The 16,447-nt window shown below is 58.5% G+C and overlaps 4 protein-coding genes across 5 annotated transcripts in view; all 4 read right to left on the reverse strand.

Annotated features, from left to right (window-relative positions):
* Nucleotides 1-3,343, reverse strand: part of lrp12 (low density lipoprotein receptor-related protein 12) — a 4,582-nt gene extending 1,239 nt beyond the window's left edge. The window contains 11 exon segments of the mRNA XM_019858137.1: nt 5-271; nt 347-479; nt 555-757; nt 851-1,117; nt 1,194-1,415; nt 1,501-1,650; nt 1,715-1,962; nt 2,092-2,294; nt 2,361-2,496; nt 2,565-2,621; nt 2,792-3,343. Of these exon segments, the coding sequence (XP_019713696.1) occupies nt 5-271; nt 347-479; nt 555-757; nt 851-1,117; nt 1,194-1,415; nt 1,501-1,650; nt 1,715-1,962; nt 2,092-2,294; nt 2,361-2,496; nt 2,565-2,621; nt 2,792-2,822 (1,917 nt within the window). The 5' untranslated portion in view covers nt 2,823-3,343.
* Nucleotides 3,344-4,141: 798 nt separating this feature from the next.
* ntaq1 (N-terminal glutamine amidase 1) lies at nt 4,142-6,483 on the reverse strand. 2 transcript variants are annotated; one of them, XM_019858160.1, is made up of 6 exons: nt 6,383-6,483; nt 5,339-5,438; nt 5,207-5,257; nt 4,955-5,103; nt 4,434-4,558; nt 4,142-4,350 (listed from the first exon to the last, which is right to left on the reverse strand). In XM_019858160.1, exons 1-6 carry the CDS (start codon nt 6,439-6,441, stop codon nt 4,226-4,228), a joined length of 609 nt encoding a protein of 202 aa, XP_019713719.1. In that variant the 5' UTR covers nt 6,442-6,483; the 3' UTR covers nt 4,142-4,225. The 2 variants fall into 2 exon arrangements, with proteins under 2 accessions (XP_019713719.1, XP_019713718.1); XM_019858159.1 differs by having other exon boundaries at nt 5,192-5,257.
* Nucleotides 6,484-7,304: 821 nt separating this feature from the next.
* Nucleotides 7,305-12,189, reverse strand: bop1 (BOP1 ribosomal biogenesis factor). Its single transcript, XM_019858157.1, has 16 exons — nt 12,008-12,189; nt 11,043-11,207; nt 10,900-10,968; nt 10,551-10,705; nt 10,371-10,488; nt 10,198-10,299; nt 9,918-10,130; nt 9,684-9,845; nt 9,532-9,612; nt 9,333-9,402; nt 8,600-8,732; nt 8,330-8,513; nt 7,964-8,255; nt 7,787-7,871; nt 7,603-7,710; nt 7,305-7,530 (listed from the first exon to the last, which is right to left on the reverse strand). The coding sequence occupies exons 1-16, from the start codon at nt 12,119-12,121 to the stop codon at nt 7,377-7,379; spliced, it is 2,205 nt and encodes a 734-aa protein (XP_019713716.1). The 5' UTR covers nt 12,122-12,189; the 3' UTR covers nt 7,305-7,376.
* A 1,046-nt stretch (nt 12,190-13,235) lies between these two features.
* On the reverse strand, nt 13,236-16,245 carry glmp (glycosylated lysosomal membrane protein). The gene is made up of 7 exons (XM_019858158.1): nt 16,131-16,245; nt 15,615-15,779; nt 15,435-15,533; nt 14,834-14,989; nt 14,291-14,509; nt 13,929-14,215; nt 13,236-13,553 (listed from the first exon to the last, which is right to left on the reverse strand). The coding sequence occupies exons 1-7, from the start codon at nt 16,209-16,211 to the stop codon at nt 13,379-13,381; spliced, it is 1,182 nt and encodes a 393-aa protein (XP_019713717.1). The 5' UTR covers nt 16,212-16,245; the 3' UTR covers nt 13,236-13,378.
* Between the last annotated feature and the right edge of the window lie 202 nt (nt 16,246-16,447).

A 16,447-nucleotide genomic window follows, 5' to 3' on the forward strand; every position in this document is an offset into this window, starting at 1 on the left:
CCGCCCCGACGCCCCGCTCCCCGTCCCTCTGGCTTTCCGCGTCCGCGTCGTCCGAGTCCGGGGACGGCGGCTCCGAAGCGGAACTCGCCGCGCCGCCGCCGCCGTCCTCCAGGTCGGCGGAGACCAGAGCCAAAGACCCCGAGCGGCGCGAGCGGGAGAAGTTGAAGAGGCCGCGCCACAGGTTGCCGCGGCGACCGGCGGAAGGGAGGCCGAGCGAGGTGAAGCCCAGCTGAGAACGGACCGCCAGCCGCAGGTTTTCCAGAACGGACGCCTGGGGGGGGGGGGGGGGCAAAAAGCGCGAGGTGAAGCTCACGCGTCGGTCTCGGCGCATCTCGCGCGCACGTACCTGACTCCCGGAGCAGATCGGGAAGTCCTCCACGGGCGGGATCAATCCCTGAGCGATCAACTGGCCGTAGGAGGGCGGGGCTTCCCTTCTCAGCAGCTCCGCCTCCACCCTGGACAACTGCGTCTCGAACGACCTGCGGCAAGGGCGGAGGCGGCTCGTGGCGTGCGGGCGGAAAGCCCGACGCCGAGAGGGGCGGGCGGGCGCTCACCTGCGTTCAAACATGCGCAGCGAGTACAGTTTACAGGTGCACCCCAGCGCGATGACCAGCAGCAGGCCGCAGACCAGGCTGCCGATGACGGCCGCCGTGATCACCCGGGTGGGGACCACGACGGGACAATCCTCCTCGTCGCTGCCGTCGCCGCAGTCGTCCTGGGCGTCGCACACCCACGACTCAAACACGCAACGGTTGTTCTGCGCGCAGACGAGATCACGGCTTGGGTTGGGGGCGCGCCGCCCGACGTTCGCCCGCACGCGCGCTTGAGAGACGCGGCGGAGGAAAAAAACCTTGCAGTGGAAGTTTCCGGGCTGGCAGAAGAGGCAATTCTTCTCGTCGGACCCGTTGGGGCAGCGGTTCTGGTAGTTGCAGCGGTCCGACCGAGGGTAGCAGGCGCCGTTTCGGGAACAGGGGAACTCGTCCTCCCGACACGCCGAGCAGTTGGACTCGTCGCGGCCGTTGGGGCAGTGCCAGTAGCCGTCGCAGCGCTGCCGCTCGCCGTAGCAGCCCCAGCTGCCCCCGCAAGGGACCTCCCAGGGCAGGCAGAAGCCGTCCACCTGGAGAGCGCAAAGGCCACCTGAGAAGCGCGGCCGGCGCGGCCGCGGCCCGGCGCGAGCGGGCGGGCGGGCGAACCTGGTAGGTGACGTTGAAGCCTCTGGCGGCGTTGATCTTGTCGGCGTGGAAATGGACGCGCAGCTGTCCGGAAGACGACACCACCGTGACCGGCGCCCTCGAGTCGAAGGCCGTCAGAACCCGCAGAAGGCGCTGCGGGTTCTCCTCCGGACCGTCGTAGACCTTCACGTAGTCGCCGTAGCCCGTGCCGTCCAGTTTGAAATCCGTGAAGCGCAGGACCACCTGAGGGAGAAACCAGAGCCGTCGGCGCGCCGGCGAGCGCAGCGGCGGGGGTGCGCTTTCCTTTTTAGCCCCCCCCCCCCCGCACCTTCCTGTGGTCTCCGGTGTCAATCAGCCAGGTGCAGTTGCTTCCCGGGGGGTAGAAGTCGGGATAGTTGGGAGAGCTGAAGGAGCCGTAGAAGTTCCTGAAGCGTTCGCCGCAGGTCGGCGCGAGGCAGTCGATTTCATCTCCCAGGTCCTGAAAGAAGCGGCCCGTGAGAGGGGAGGCCGGCGGGGGGGGGCGAGCTCCGGGTCGGGCTGACCTGGCAGTCGATGCTGCCGTCGCAACGCAGGCTGCGAGGTAAGCAGGTGTAGATTCGCGTGTAGCGGGACAAGCAAGGGAACTGGTCCGGGCCGCAGGGCTGGAAGGAGAACGGCGAGTCGGCGCACAGGTCCTCGTCCGAATTGTCGCCGCACTCGTCCATGGAGTTGCAGCGCCACCGGTCGGGGATGCACTTCCCGTTGGAGCAGTGGAACTGGTCCGCGTCGCAGCTGGCGACATCTGGCTGGCCTGTCACCAAAAAGAGCGCACGGCCTCGGGTGACAAACGAAAGACGGCCGAAAAATCCACTCCACGGGCTTCGCCCTCGGCGACGCCGCGCGCGTCGGCCGCGTCTCTGGGAGAACCCCCCAAACTCACCCGTCACGTAGGACAGCCGGAAGCCCTTTCCCGTCAGAGCCTCGTCCGAGCGGAAGCGGATCCAGACGTGGTCCTGCGACGAGATGTAAGGAGGCGGCAGGGAGGAGCCGCACACCCTCAGACCGTCCAGGTTCTTGTAGCTGCTGATGGACATCCAGTCCGACGAGCAGGGGTGCGATCCGTGCAGGTCGAAGTCCTGGAAGCTGCGGGGAAGAAACGGGAACAGTGGCGGCGAGCCGCGGCGGGCGACCCGGGCCGCGACCGCTTACCTGACGGTGACCAGGTCGCCGGGTCGGCCCCGGATGTTCCAGCTGCAGTTGAGGAGGGCCGGGTACCGGAAGGGCCAACCGGGACTGGCGATGACCCCGCTGGACGCTCGCAGAAGCTCCGACGAGTCGCCGCACGCTGCAAGTGGCGCAGGGTGAGGACGGGCCGGACGGGCCGCGTTTGACGACGCTCGCGAGACCGCTCACCGTTCGAGATCCCCGACACCAAAACATTTTCGTTCCTCTGAGAAGCTCCCACGCCTCCTGCACAAACGGAGCGCTTAGATGCCATCTTGGAGGCCGAATGAGCTCGCTTCGCCGTCGTCGCCAGGTGACGTTAGCCGCGAGCGAGGTCGACGTCGCTGCCGTCGCGTTTCTTCGGAGTTCGCAAGGAACAAAAACACGGCGGCGTCGGCGGCCTCAAGTCAACTCACCGGCTAAGAGGAGCAAGACGATCGCGTCCATGGCGGCGAGTCCAAGGTCACCGACGTGCGCGATTCGCTCGGCAGCCGCGGACGGAGATGCGGGCCGAACAAGGAAGGCTAAGCTAACCTGAGGAGGGAACAAAGAGGCTCGACTCGGCTCGCGCTGGCTAGCTCGACGAAGCGGCTCGCTCCATCGTTTCTCTCAGACGACGTCGAAGGGGGTCGGAGCGGGCGCGGCGCGGCGCCGGCGGTTCGTCGCCGAGCGGAACGTTTGGGACGGCGCGTCCCGAGAGGAGCGAGCGAGCGAGCGAGCGACTCATGCTAGGCCGGCTAGCTCGCCGGCCAAAGCGCCCGCTAGCGACGACGTTTGCGGACAAAGCTCCCGAATGTTGACGCGGCTCGGGCGCAAAGCGGCCCCGCTCGTCCTCGTCGACGCGGAGGTGCGACGCGACGCGACCCGGGCGGGCGCTTCGTCGGAAAAGCGGCGAGCGTCGCGAAAGCGCCTCCCGCGGCAGCTGCAGTTTGTTTGACCGCAACTAAGCCGCGCCTCCAACGTGACGTCAACATACGACAAGCCCGAGAAACAAACAAAAAAAAAAGGGTTCTATTTTCATCGAATTTTTTTTTTTTTTTACTCCCTTCATGCGAACATTTTTATATACGTAGTAGTGGAACTGCGCGTATGTACACGGAAGCGTATTGCTGTTATGGTAAAAATGAATTTCAACCAGTGTTTCAACCTACCGGCATTTCCATCAAAAAAGACCCCCGCCCATATCTGCGTTCCTGAGTGGAGTTTGCATGAGCTCCCCGTGGCTGCGTGGATTTTCTCCGGGTACTCCGGTTCCCTCCCACATTCCCAAAACACGCATGGCAGGTCAATGGAACGCTCAATTGTCCCTCGTGCGAGCGCGAGCGCGGACGGTTGTTCATCGACGTGTGCCCTGCGATTGTGCTGGCAACCGGGTCAGGGTGTCCCCCGCGTACTGCCCCAAGACAGCTGGGATAGGCTCCGGCACGCCCCGCGACCTTTGTGAGGAGAAGCGAATGGCAAAATGGATGCATGCATGCATGCATGGAAAAAAGACACACGTACCTGCACTGGAACCGGAAGTCAGGACTTTGTTTTGTTTTGCCAAATTTCGCACATTAAAACATGACATTGATCATGATAGTACTGTCGTTGTACTTTTTTTGGTTTTTTTCGGGTCTCACGGCAATACGCTTCCATACATTTCATATTTTGCTTCCATTTTTTTGGTGGTTCGGATTCGATTTCATCTCACCTCTGCTCTTGGCTGTTTGTTTGAACTTTGTCTATCTGACGGCCAAGTAATGCGATGTTGCACGTCAAGTGAAGAATGTGAAACAGATGACTTTTATTGTGGTAAATATGTCAAGTAACATTTAGCAATAGCATTCAAAGACAGACACGCACGCATACTACGAGAACGGCGGCGAGGTCACGTCTTTGGCGTAGAGCCGCAGGAAGTGGTCCAAAGTAAAAATGCGGCCCCATCCGCGGGAGGGCTCCATGGTGATGAAGTCATCCAGGTTCATGTGAGAGTCTGGGGAAGAAAAAGTTGACAACAGAGGTCACCGAGAGGTCGCCGGCCGGCTCGGCGCACGTCTTCTACACATGAACTTTGACCTGCGGTGGAGATTGGGGGGTAGGGCGGGGGGGGCACCTTCCAGGACCCATCAGCGTTCTTCATGTGTGAACGGTCCGAGGCAAAGTTCGACAGGAAGCAGTCGGCAGGGACCACTCGCAACTTCCTGCGCGACATTGACAGTGTCAAGGAGCGTTCCTGCCAGAAGTCAGAAGCGTGTCCGGCTTTCCCGACACGTTTGAGTGCCAAAACAAGCCACTTTTTACAGTTACAAATCGTCGCTCTGGCATTTTTTGGGGTGGGGGGGGGGGCAGTGGCAGATGCAGTTTGGGTTGCTTCTCTCTTAAGAGGTTTGTCTGTGCTCATTTTTTCTCATCCAAAACGTGCAAGAAAAAAAAATGGGGTTTTGGGATTCGGGCGGGCTGGCACGATAGCGCTTCAACTCAGCTCAGTGAGTGAAAATGGATCCGTTATAACGAGTCATTTGAGTTTTGAGCCGGCTCCTGGGACAAATTCAACCGCTAAATGGAGGCGCCTTGCAAGTTTACGCGGCCGTCGCTACCTGTGGTACGCAGGCCGGACGCCGCGGTCGCTGCGCAGGGCACGCGTAGCGTAAAGCTTCAGGGGGCAGGGAAACGGCAGGACAGAGTCCAGGTCGTAAACGGCGGCCTCGGACCCAGCCGGGACGTGAAGTAGAACCACGTGATAATCCTGCACAGACGTCACGCCGGCACAGCTGACACCGGTGACCGCGGCCCGCCCGAGCGTGCGGACCGGGTCCGAACTAACGTCGGGTCGCCTGGCACGGTCCTACCCAAATCACGGGCTGCTCTCCGCTTGCCGACTTCTGTTTCCACAGAGGAACCTGATGGCAAAAGATGCCCAGTGACTGAATTGGGAAGACAAAAAGACTTTCACCGACGTGTCGGCCGGCCGGTGAGCTCACCGTTCTGTTGTCGTTCGAGATGAACACCACAAAGAGTTCTTGGAGAGGCGCGCTTCTCTCCGTACGGACCGATTCGCAAAGCTTCCACACATTTTCTTCACTGCAAACAAAATGACAAGAAAGAAAAGGTTCACATTGGCGCACCGGCCAAATTAGTCCGTTGCGTCTTCATCAAGCGTCTTTGAAAAGTAGAGATGAGGATTTCGCCGGGTTTTGTTCCTCTCCTGGGGCTTGATAAGTACAGTACGCGGTGTGGCTGAGAAAGTCCTGGTCTGACTCAAGGCACGCGGCATTTCCGCCTTTGAGCTACGGAGGCCGGCTAACTTCCGGTCGCTCATCCAACTTCTCGCGAGAACGTCGACCTCGTTCAAAGATCCAGTCCTCACAATCTGTTGAAATGGCGTCAATGTAGCCTGAATGACGCCTTCCCTTATTCTTTACTCCGGCTATCCAAAAGTGTCGGCGATCGAAGCACGGCGTCCCGTTTCATCGGCCATTTGCTGTTTGGCGGTGCACGCGGGTCCGTGGGAAAATAAACTTGCGCGACGAATTTGGTCAATCCGACCTTGTTTACCGCGCACAAAAACGACCAGAAAAGAGACCGCCAAATCTCTCGTCACCTTCTACGGTGCGCACGCCACAAGCGGGTGAAAACGAAGAAAGACGAGCAAGAATCAAATCGTGATCCCGACAAACATCTCACCGCACCGGTACCTACACCGAAAGCTCGCAGGCCTCCGTATTTTGCAACGCAAACACGTTCCCCGTGCTTCAATTCCATTTACAAAGAGATTTTAGAAGATCAACTAAAATGCTAGCGGGGCTCAACTGTGGGCGGACGGATCCCTGGCGGCGGTTCCAGACCCCCCAACCCCGGTGTAGAGCCATCCGTCACGTCCCAAGTGTCACGAACGGTGACCGACTCACACTCGGTTCAGTGGAGAAGAACAACGGCCAAAAACTTGAAAACATTATATCGGCGGCCCTTTATGAAACGCAGGCGAACAACGCCAACGTGATGATGTGTGTGTATGTGTTCTTTACCAGTAGCAGCTGCTGTACGCGCAATCGTCGCGCCCCGGCGTGATTCTGCTTTCCGTCATTTTGGACCAACACAACACTGACGTCAAACGTTGACTTTTTTTCTTTCAACATAAAATCTAGGACTCCTGTCAATGATTCCGGACGTGAACGAATACAGGTCTGTATTGCTGTCAATGTAAAACGACATATGTGCGTACTTGTACTTGGACGTAATTTCAAATGTAATTTTCCTCCCGAGGAGATGCGGGTGATGAAATGGCTTTTAAGTTGAAGAGTCGTCTGGCGGAAGCTGTTTTGATCCCCCTTCCATCTCAAGCTTGAGTTGTCATTTTCGGCGCACGTTCACGGGAGGGAAGGAGGAGGGTGAGCGGGTTTCGGGACATCCGCGGGCAGTTCCAACATTCTTCCGTCAGGGCTTGGTTTTCGAGCTGCGACGCGTCATCGACTTTTGAACGAAATCAAAACGACACGGATGTTCTTCAGCCATCATCATCATCATCAAAAAAAATCAAATAAAAACGAGTGCCCCAAGTAACGCCATAATGAGCACCAGGGAAAATACAGCACCATAGTAGCCCTACGCATTGACAAAAATAGCGTTACAGGCCATGACAGCGCTGCACCCTAAGCCGAGGGAAATCGGACGCATAAGTGAAATCAAACTTGAGGGTACTTGGGCGATCATTTCTTTGAGCGCTACACTTTGACCATCGCCGCTCTCTCTTCTGCCGTCGATACGTCCGAGTGTCAAACGTATGACCGAAGGTGCTGTGATTGAGCGGGGAGCATTTGCGCCGCGATGGGCAAGGATGGACGCGAGTGGAAAAGAGAAAACGGAGCCTCCGAAGGGGGAAAACAAAGCCACGCCTGTTAAGTCCAATTACCCCATGGGGATGAATAAAGTTTTCTGAATCTGAATCTGAATCACATAAAAAGACATTTATTCGAAAAGCAATATGGCGCACCAATCGCTGACGGACAGGTGGGCGGGCCACTAGGTGAAGAGGCGGACGGTGGAATCCGCACCGGATGAAAAGACCCAAGGCTGTGTGGGGTGAAAGGTCACATCCAGTACACCCAGCTCGTGAGTGACCATGTGACCTTTCAGAACCTTCACCGGAACAATGAGCGGGTTCTGCAGCAGGTCACTGAAGGAAGAAGAAGAACGGCCGCTTTAGGATCTTTGGAATCTTTGCGCGAGCGAACGTGGGCGCGATTACTTGTAAACGGTCCCGTGGCAGACGATGACGGAGCCGTCGTCGGACGCCGAGGCGAAGAGCGGGTAAAGTCTGTGGTAGGCGACGGCCCTCACCGCTTTCTTATGGTGCCTGCGGACGGGAAGCGGCGGCGCCGCCATGAGAGCGAGCCGGGAAGAGGGGGCGCGCGCGCGCCCACGCGACCTACCGAAGCATCTTGTAAGGCTTGGTGGAGAGGTCCAGGTCAAACCAGCCGAGTCGGCAGTCGTAGCTTCCGCAGATCACGTGATCGCCTGCGCGGGAGAGAGAGAGAGAGAGAGAGAGAGAGATCGGGCTCCATCGTGTCGACGGCACGGCACGCGAGACGGGAGGCGGCTCGGCTCACCTCCGGGGTGGACGGCCATGCTGGAAATCCATTTGGAGTTGGCCTGCAGTTTCTTGGTCATCTCCTGCTTGGCCAGGTTGTAAATGCGGACGTTGCGCTGCGTGGCCACGAAGAAGTAGGGCCGGACGGGGTGGAAGGACACGCACTGAACCAGGCCTTTGTTGCGCCGGAAGGGGTTCTGGCTCCGCCTCGTACTCAGCTGGTGGACGAACACCTGCTGATGGCTGGAGTGATCGGGCATGACGGAGGCCAGGTAGTCCCCTTTGGCGTGCCACGCCAGCTGCTTGACGGCCTGCGGGAAGCCGCCGTGTCAAAAGGATTCCCGCAAAAGGGCGCCGCTGCGCTTCACCGGACGGAGCGTCGCACTTTGGGATGGCGGATTTTCAGGCGCAAGCCCAGGCGGCGCTCCTCGCCTTCCGCGTCGCTCCAGCCCGCCGGCCCCGCGTTCTCCGCCGGCTCGGCCTCCCGGTGAGCGGCGAGCAGCCGTTCCGAGGACAAGAGCACCTGGCGCTCCGCCAGCGGCGGCGACACGATCAACACCAGGGAGTCCCTGCGGAGAGAGCCGACGCGCCCGGGCTTCAAAGAGCCGTTTTGCCGAGGGGGCGTGCGCCGGCGGCGGAGGGGGCGTGTCCTTACAGGGCGACGGCCAGCAGACACACGCACGGGTTGGGGTTCCAGCGCACGCACTTCACGGCTCCGCCCACTGGGACCACCTGGACGCAGCGAGAGGAACTGACCTCCCAGAAGCGGACCGAGCCATCGTCGCTTCCTGAAAGAAGAAGAAGAAGAAGAGCCGCGACAAAAAGTCACTTGGCCGCGGGCGCGGCTCGCCACTCGAGAAAAACCAAGCGGGTGGAGTCCAGTCCGGACACTTGCACGGGCCCACGACCGATAAGACTCCGCATTGAACCGTCCACTCGGGACCGTCAAAGTTGAAGGAACAAAGAAAGCAGTCCGCTGCTCGCACGATTGCCCGAGGCGCCGGTCAAGGCCGCCGTGGTGGAACAACCACAGAGACCGGCATGCGGACTTCCAGCTCGTGCTAGCGTTAGACCCTTGGCATAGACACGCCCACGTGGCACCGGTGCTGGTCCCGCCCAAGTTAACGCATGGACCGGGGGCGGGGGGGCGACGTCACGTGACACGCTCGGGAGCCCGCGCTGCCAACTCAGCAGCCAGCGGCCTCTGAAGGCTGAACTAAATCTTCTTGACGCAACGTTTTCCATCGTGTCGATTTGCTGGAAAATGTTCCCCGTCGTTTCGATCGATTTGACGCCCCCAAAAAGTTCCCCGTCGGAATCTTCAGTCCCGGACGACGAAGCGGCACGGTGCAAATGTCAACGATGCTCCTCGCCCCTTTCCCACCTACCTGACGCAAGCCACTGTCCTGATGGGGAAACGCTGATGGAGCGAACCAGGCCGCCGTGACCGCGATAAACCTGAACACAAGGTCGGCACACCGGTCACGCCTCACCTCGGGCCGCGTGCGCGCGCGCGCTTCACAGAAGCGTCGAAATGGAGCGCGCCCGCTCGGACGCAAACGGAGTCGCGTCCGTGCGCTCGCGTACCAACGACTGCGTGGTGGGGAAGGGCCGCAGGTCTTTGGGCTTCGGCAGCTTCGGAATGAGGTCCTCCGGATCGACGTCGACCTTGCGGAAAGACGACGAGAGCGTTAGCGGGCGGCTCGGCCGTTTCCGGCGAGGCGCGCGGCGGGCGTTACCCTCATCTTCCTCTGGCGGGGGCACAGGTAAAGGTCCAGGCAGCGCTCAAATCTCTCGTGGATGAAACGAGGAAAGGCGGGAACCCGTCGGAGGCTGGAGAACTTGACGGGAACGAAGGGCAATTTCCTGTCGGCGGGGTCCTGCTGCTCCCACAGAGCGCGCTGCGGACAAGGCGGGGCGCAGTTGAGACGCGAGCCCGCGGCGAGGCCGGAGCGCCGGCCGGCCGGACGTACCTCCTCTTCGGTGAACAGGTATTCCGGCGGAGGGTTGTAGGACTCGTGGTGGCCGGGCAGGGGGATCTTGGGGGCGGGCAGGTGCATCCTGTGTTGGGCGGCCAGAGAAGAGTCCTCGTTGCTCCAGAGGTCGTAGTAGCGGCCCCCGCCGTCGTCCCGCGCGCGGCGAGGCTTGATCCAGCCCATCTTTATGGCGTGGACCAGCTTGGAGACCTGAGGGCCGAGAGCGGGCGGCGGCGTGACGACGCCGGACGGGTCTCCGAGCGCGAGCGGAGCTTACCTTGTCCTTCTCCACGAGCGACGGGATGAAGCTTCGCTTGTCGGCGGGCCTGTTGGTGACGGGATGAAGCATCACGTCTTTGGTGAAGAAGTCCACCGAGGGCTGCGGGGCGCGGGGGCACGCGTCAGCGAGGCAAACCCAAAGGGGCGGGACGGGACGGGACGGCGCCTCACCTGGAACTCGTCAAAGTTGACGTCTCCGAACTGGCCTCTCTGCAGGCGCTTCACCAGCTCCACCTGCTCGTCAGACAGCACGATGTCGCTTCCCGTCCGCTTGTCGTGAACCGTCCTCCTGCGGGCGGGCCGTACGTCAGCGTTCCTCGCGGCTCCCAAGCGCCGAGGCCGGCGTCTCACCAGTAGTCGGGGTTCTCCATTTTATCCAAGAACTGCTCCAGCTCGTCCTTGCTCCGGATGGGCTTGTAGATCTTCTTTCCGTCCAAATTGTAGCCGACGTGAGGGAAGTCTTTGTACCACTCCATGGGAATGTTGCCCACGGTGTTCCTGATGTCCTGCCCGTGACCGACAAGAGTAGCTCTTAGTCAACGCTTCTCCTGGAGCGCTTTGAGACCCGCTGCCGCGCGCTGCTCTGGCACGCGGTTCGGCGGCCCTTCGTCCCGAGACAAAGCGCACTCGGCTTCGACCTCAATGGTGACGACCGCGAACCATTTGTGGTGTTTTGGAAGGCATCGGGAAAATATCTCACTTCTTCGTCTGATGAGTCCAGGTCATACTCTTCTTTCTTTTGGCAGCCCCCGTCGTCCCGGGAGTCACCCTGCACGTCGGCACGCGACACAAGTGACGAATAGACACGGGAGATGCAATGGGGAGGACGGCGACCGACGCTACCTGCTCCACTTCATCATCTTCATCCTTGTCCGAGCCATCACCACCCTCCTCCTCCTCCTCCTCCTCACTGTCGCTCCCCGAATCCTCGAGTCCTGAAAAAACACTCTCCGCACTCCCTGACTCTTCCCCGTCTTCCTCTTTGTCACAAACGTGGATGCTGAAGATCTGCAACATGTCCAACGTAAACAGCACAGTACAATTGCGGGATCGTCGTCACCTACGGGGTGCTGCGCAAATTCAACATACTCCCCCCCCCCACCCCAATGAATACTTTGGGAAGAAGTTGTCGTGCGCAGAATGCATATCGTGAGGTGAACAGCTTCTGACTGATCTGGTTCCATCTTACTGCAAACGGGTTCCGATGAACAGTAGTCGAGCGCTACTCGGGAAGAACGGCAAGTTACATTACGCTTGTGGATATTGTCATTCGGTCGGCTCATTTCAACGATTTTGACATTTGGGTGATGGCGATTGCTCGGTTTTGCCAAGCCTTGTTGCAGGCATGAACTGATGACGCCTACTCGGAGGAGAGAGAGCTCAAACGTCTTCGAGGAACATGCTCGAAGTTGTGCGCAATTACATTCTGCATCTTGCACAGATCGCACACTCGGCGCGTCTCATCACACTTTCAGATTGTGTTGAAAATGAGTCCAAGTTGGAAGACGTAAGCAAAGGGAACTTGGGGATGAATGTGTTCCACGCTTGTGTGGAGACTTTCTCTTTTTTTTTTTGAGTTTTTAATTTGGGCGTGCAGTATTTATTTTTCTTCCCGGCGTTTCAAGTGGACTCGAGTGGAGCCGGGCCGGTACTGAACCGGAGCCATCCTCGAGCGAGCCGCTCCGAATGGGCGCACCGTCTGCGGCCTTTGGTCGCCTTTTCCGATCCCTATGCTAACAGGTAGCCCGCCTGCTAGCTAGACCGCTTCCAGTTCCAGGTGCGGTTGCGGTTGCGCTTCGGTTCCTCACCTCGTCGTCGTACTCGCCGTCGTCGGCGACCCGCTTCGTTTTCTCCTTCTTCTTTGGGGTCCTTTGAAGAACTTCCGTGGCGTCCACGTTGTCGCTCCTCCGCGTGTCCTCCATCGCGCTCGAAGAGAACCAGTCAGGGAACCGATCAGTCAAAACTTTATTCACACCACGTCGGCGGACAATGCCAACCCCCGCAGATTGCGTCACACAAGCCCGGTCATTGCTTCCTTCAACGCCCCCAATGTGGTGTTATTTCATTCGTTTCGTGTGGCGACGACTTGTCATAGTAAACGCCGGAATAGGGGCAAAGACTTGTCTCCAAATTGTTGACCAAAACACATCCGCAATCTCCACGGATGGTTTTCACATTCAGAAACATAGTCACGATGTTGAGGGTCCATTTAAAATAAGACTCATCAAATATAAATCTGAAATTATGCGCATTCTTTTTTGGACACAAACGTCACGCCCTGAACCGCGGTTCTCAACGTTCACGTTAAATACCGTCCCTCCGCCCACTTGGAGGCGGTGTTGGTGTCTCCATTAAACAGGCACGAGTTATCCCTTGTTTTTCTTTTAAACAATGGCAATTGCAAAGGGGAAACGGGTCTACAGCTGATCTTTGACCATGTGTTTGTCTCACACAACTCGGGGAACCAAGTAGGACCGTACTTGGTTTTCATCGAGTTTGTTTTGCCTTGAAACGAAGACCTCCAAAACCTTCTTCTTCTTCTTCTTTCGTCGTCTTCTTCCCTTGAACCGCTGCTGCAGCGTAGATGAAGAAGCGTCAGCAGCGGACAGGTCGCTCCCGTTCAACGGGGACAACATCGCCGCCTCCTAGCGGACGGAGGCGGGATGGCTTTTCAACGCGCGAATGCTGTTCTGCGGCGCGGGAATCGCTTGAAACGGCGCGACTTTGGTGTCCGAAATAAATGCGCGCGTGCCCGCCGACGCCGAAAAACACACTGGACGCTCCACAAGCACAATTGAATAGGCGATTTACAAATGATAAGTCATGGCAATTGCCAACAGAGAGAGAAAACAAGAAAAAGTGAAAATCGCAAATGTATGCGTGGATCTGAAAAACACGTGACAATCACACATTTGCAAATCTGAACGCCATGGAAATCGCGGATGTATTTCTGTGAATTATTTTGTCAGTTCAGGTCAGCAGGAGTCACTTGCAGTCAGCCAGCCCCTCGGCATGTTTGACGCTGGACAGTCATGACTTGTTTTTCGGGATCGACGTGATCATTTTATTGGTTAAAAAAATTGGTCAGTGGAAAATCAGACAGAGGAAACCATAAAATCGATAAAAGATCGCTTTAAAAGAGTCTCCGGGCGGGATAGGATTTGCTGTCCGGCAGCCAATCAGTTGATGGGCTCGTAGCCGCTCGCCGAGGACGCCGATCTCTTTCGCAGGCACACGTAGACCCCGCCCATCAGCAGGATGACGAGCGGAGCGCCGAGACCGACCGCCATGATTGCCGCCACCAGCGGGGAGAAGGTGTCCGAGGGGGGGGGCCCGACGCCGACCAAAGCCGTCCTGCCGGACGACAATAAAACATAAACGGATCCGTTCAGCACGAGCTCCCTCACGGCGCAATTGAACGTGTCGACTGGAAAGTCCAATAAAAATACCAACAAAGTGTTTTGGGAGAACGTGACAAAGACAAAAAAATGCAATACTGCACCGCAAGAAAAAGATTTCTCTATTTTTAAAAAGGAAGCATGAATAGCCCAACGTTAACAATGAGTCGAATGGTTCCGTTTCTGCATTTGTTGTCAGATTTGATGGCGCGCTTCCCGTTTGCTGCGCAACGACATTGGCCGCCTGAGTCGCATTCCGAGGTTGACAGAAAAGTTGTCGCAAAACACGATAAGCGTCATTGAAAGGAAAAGCGAGCAGAGCAGAACCAACCAGCTCAGGAACTTGGTGGCGTCGTAGAAAGGTTCCCCGGCCACGCCGAAGCTGATGTTGAGTCCGAAGACGCCGTTCGGCTCGTCACCCTCGGTGGCGAAGAAGGCCAGCGCCAGACCGCCGGCCTCCGCCAAAGCCCCGGCGCTCTGGCGCCGCGGCTCCGTGTGACGACACGGCGACGCGTCCTCCAGAGCCGGCGGAGAATGCCGGTAGGCTACCTGCTTCCACAGGACGAAGCCGCATCCGTCGCACGAGCTCTCGTTCGCTCCCGACGTCCACTCGGACACCTGAGCGGGCGGAGGTTAACGCTCGGTGACAGTCCTGACCATGAATCACAGAACAAAAAAAAAAAGATGGCCTACCTTGAAGATGGATGGCGTGAACTCGTCGTCGATGGAGCGGCGTACACCAACGGCGTTCAGGGGGTAGACTCCGCCCACCGAATGCAGCTCCAAAAGGAAGCGTGACCGCCGCGACCTCGGCAACAGGCCGTTGAGCCGCACGGCCACCTGGGAGGAGTTGGCCGTATGGAGGAGGCGGGGCCACATCTCGTCACGCCCCTCCCCATCAAACACAGAGAGCTGCCGAGCAACACAAATGCGACGCTTTGATGACATTATCGGTCTCGGAACGTTTGCTAACGCGGCGACGTTTGCAATTGTTCAGTTTTAACAGAAGATGAGATAAGAAAACCTTGATTTGTCTCACAATGGAGAAACTCCCAATTTACAGCAGCAAAATTATGAAAGGGAGAAGTCGAAGACCAAAAAGTCTAGAAATACAAATGATAAAATATTGATCTAAGCATCCAGGTTTTCAGGTCGGTCTCTTCAATAGCCTTTTTCCCAACTCCCTCGTAACCATGCGGGGATTTGTGTGTGTGTGAGAGAGAGAAAGAGACCTACGTGCAGACAAACGGAACCCTGGGCCACGGCGCCGCACAGTCGGGCCGCCGCCCCGGACAGCTCCATCGCCGACCACGTGATGTTACGCAGCTGGTAGGGCGGGAAAAGCTCATAGGGCATGTCCGCCGTGTTGTTGACGTCATTGTATTCCAACAGCTGACACACACACACACAAAGAAGACGCTGTCACAACTACACAGTGCAGTGCTGACTTGCGAGGCCTCGTGGAGGGATTTTGGTCCGAAATAACGTAATGGCTAAGATGTCCTACGAATGTGCTATTTGAATTTGACTTGCAAAGCGCACAATTTCTATCGACACGCGCGGGTAGATAGAAGGGGTGCCACCATAGGTAGGACGACGCAGTGATCAGGGTTGGGTGGATGCCCCGCTCGGGTGCGTGCCCGGGGGCCGCCGAAACTGGCCCCACCCTCCGCAGGCTTCTGCCGCCAGACGCCTTTAAGTCGCAGATAGCCGCTCCAAACCGTCGGCCTGACACTGACAACGGACGACGACCGGCCCGGCGTTCGTCCATACGCGCGCTGCCGCTGAGCGTCGAGCTCGGAAGACGAGCGAGAAGGCAACCGGCGCGGATACCGACCCGGCTGAAGACGAGCGCCGTGCTGGACACGATGCTGCTCACCGGCTCCACCCGCAGGCTGCCGCTGGCATTGCGGCTTAAGAAGCGCTGCCAGTCCACCTGAGAAGACGACCACACCAACATGTCGGAGCTCTCCCAAAAGCACTCGCGACGTCGTCACGCAGGAGGCGTAGGTCGCACCGAGACGTAGGAGGACGTGACCCCGGTGTGGACCACAAGGAGCGTGGGGGCCCCCTGGCTGCAGAACAGGAAGTGCAGGGTGTCCTCGTCGCCCAGCGCTCTCACGTGCAGAAGGTCGCCGCCGGCGTGCGGGGCGGGCGAGCCCGGGTTCAACTCCACCGACAGCTGGCGGGCGACACGTTCACAATCCGCGGTTACCGCCGATGACGCCATCGCGGGCCACATTCGTCGTCAACCCCGCGGGCAATCGATGGCGTCACCGGCCGGCAGTTCTCTCGTCACTCGCACGTCACGTGACAAGTTTCTCGGCATGGCATCAACCGCCCCGAAAAGACGCTCCAGTTCGTTCAAGCACATGCCAAACGTCGTCGCGGTTGAAGCCGAATTGTTTTTATTTTCGATTGGATCGAGACAAAACGTTGACGCGGTCGCAAGCCCAAAACATTTTTTTCCGACTCGATCGGGACAAAATGTGGACGCGTCAAAAGCCGCGTCGCGTTCGAGAACTCGCCTTACATGTCTGGTCGACGAAGCCGCCCCCGAGGAACGAAACGCCAAAGAGAGCAAGGCGGCGCACAGAGGCCACGCGGCCGCCATCTTTGTTGTGACTTGTCACGTGTGTTACCGAGAGGTCAGCTGGGCGCACAAGCCGCGCCCCCAGGAGACGCCTCGCTCGTCACGTGAGCTGCGTTCACGTCGTCGCGACTTCCCCGAGCCCAAGCTCAGAATAACCCGTTTCACCATATATGTGTTCAGGGGCGGCAAAACGCACTGAAGTCCAAGTTTCAAGCCCTGGCATCACTCCTAAATAACGATTGGCGTCCCCCCCCCCC

The sequence above is a fragment of the Hippocampus comes genome, unplaced genomic scaffold (genome assembly GCF_001891065.2).
Source record: "Hippocampus comes isolate QL1 unplaced genomic scaffold, H_comes_QL1_v1.1 scaffold429, whole genome shotgun sequence".
Classification (NCBI taxonomy): Eukaryota; Metazoa; Chordata; class Actinopteri; order Syngnathiformes; family Syngnathidae; genus Hippocampus; species Hippocampus comes.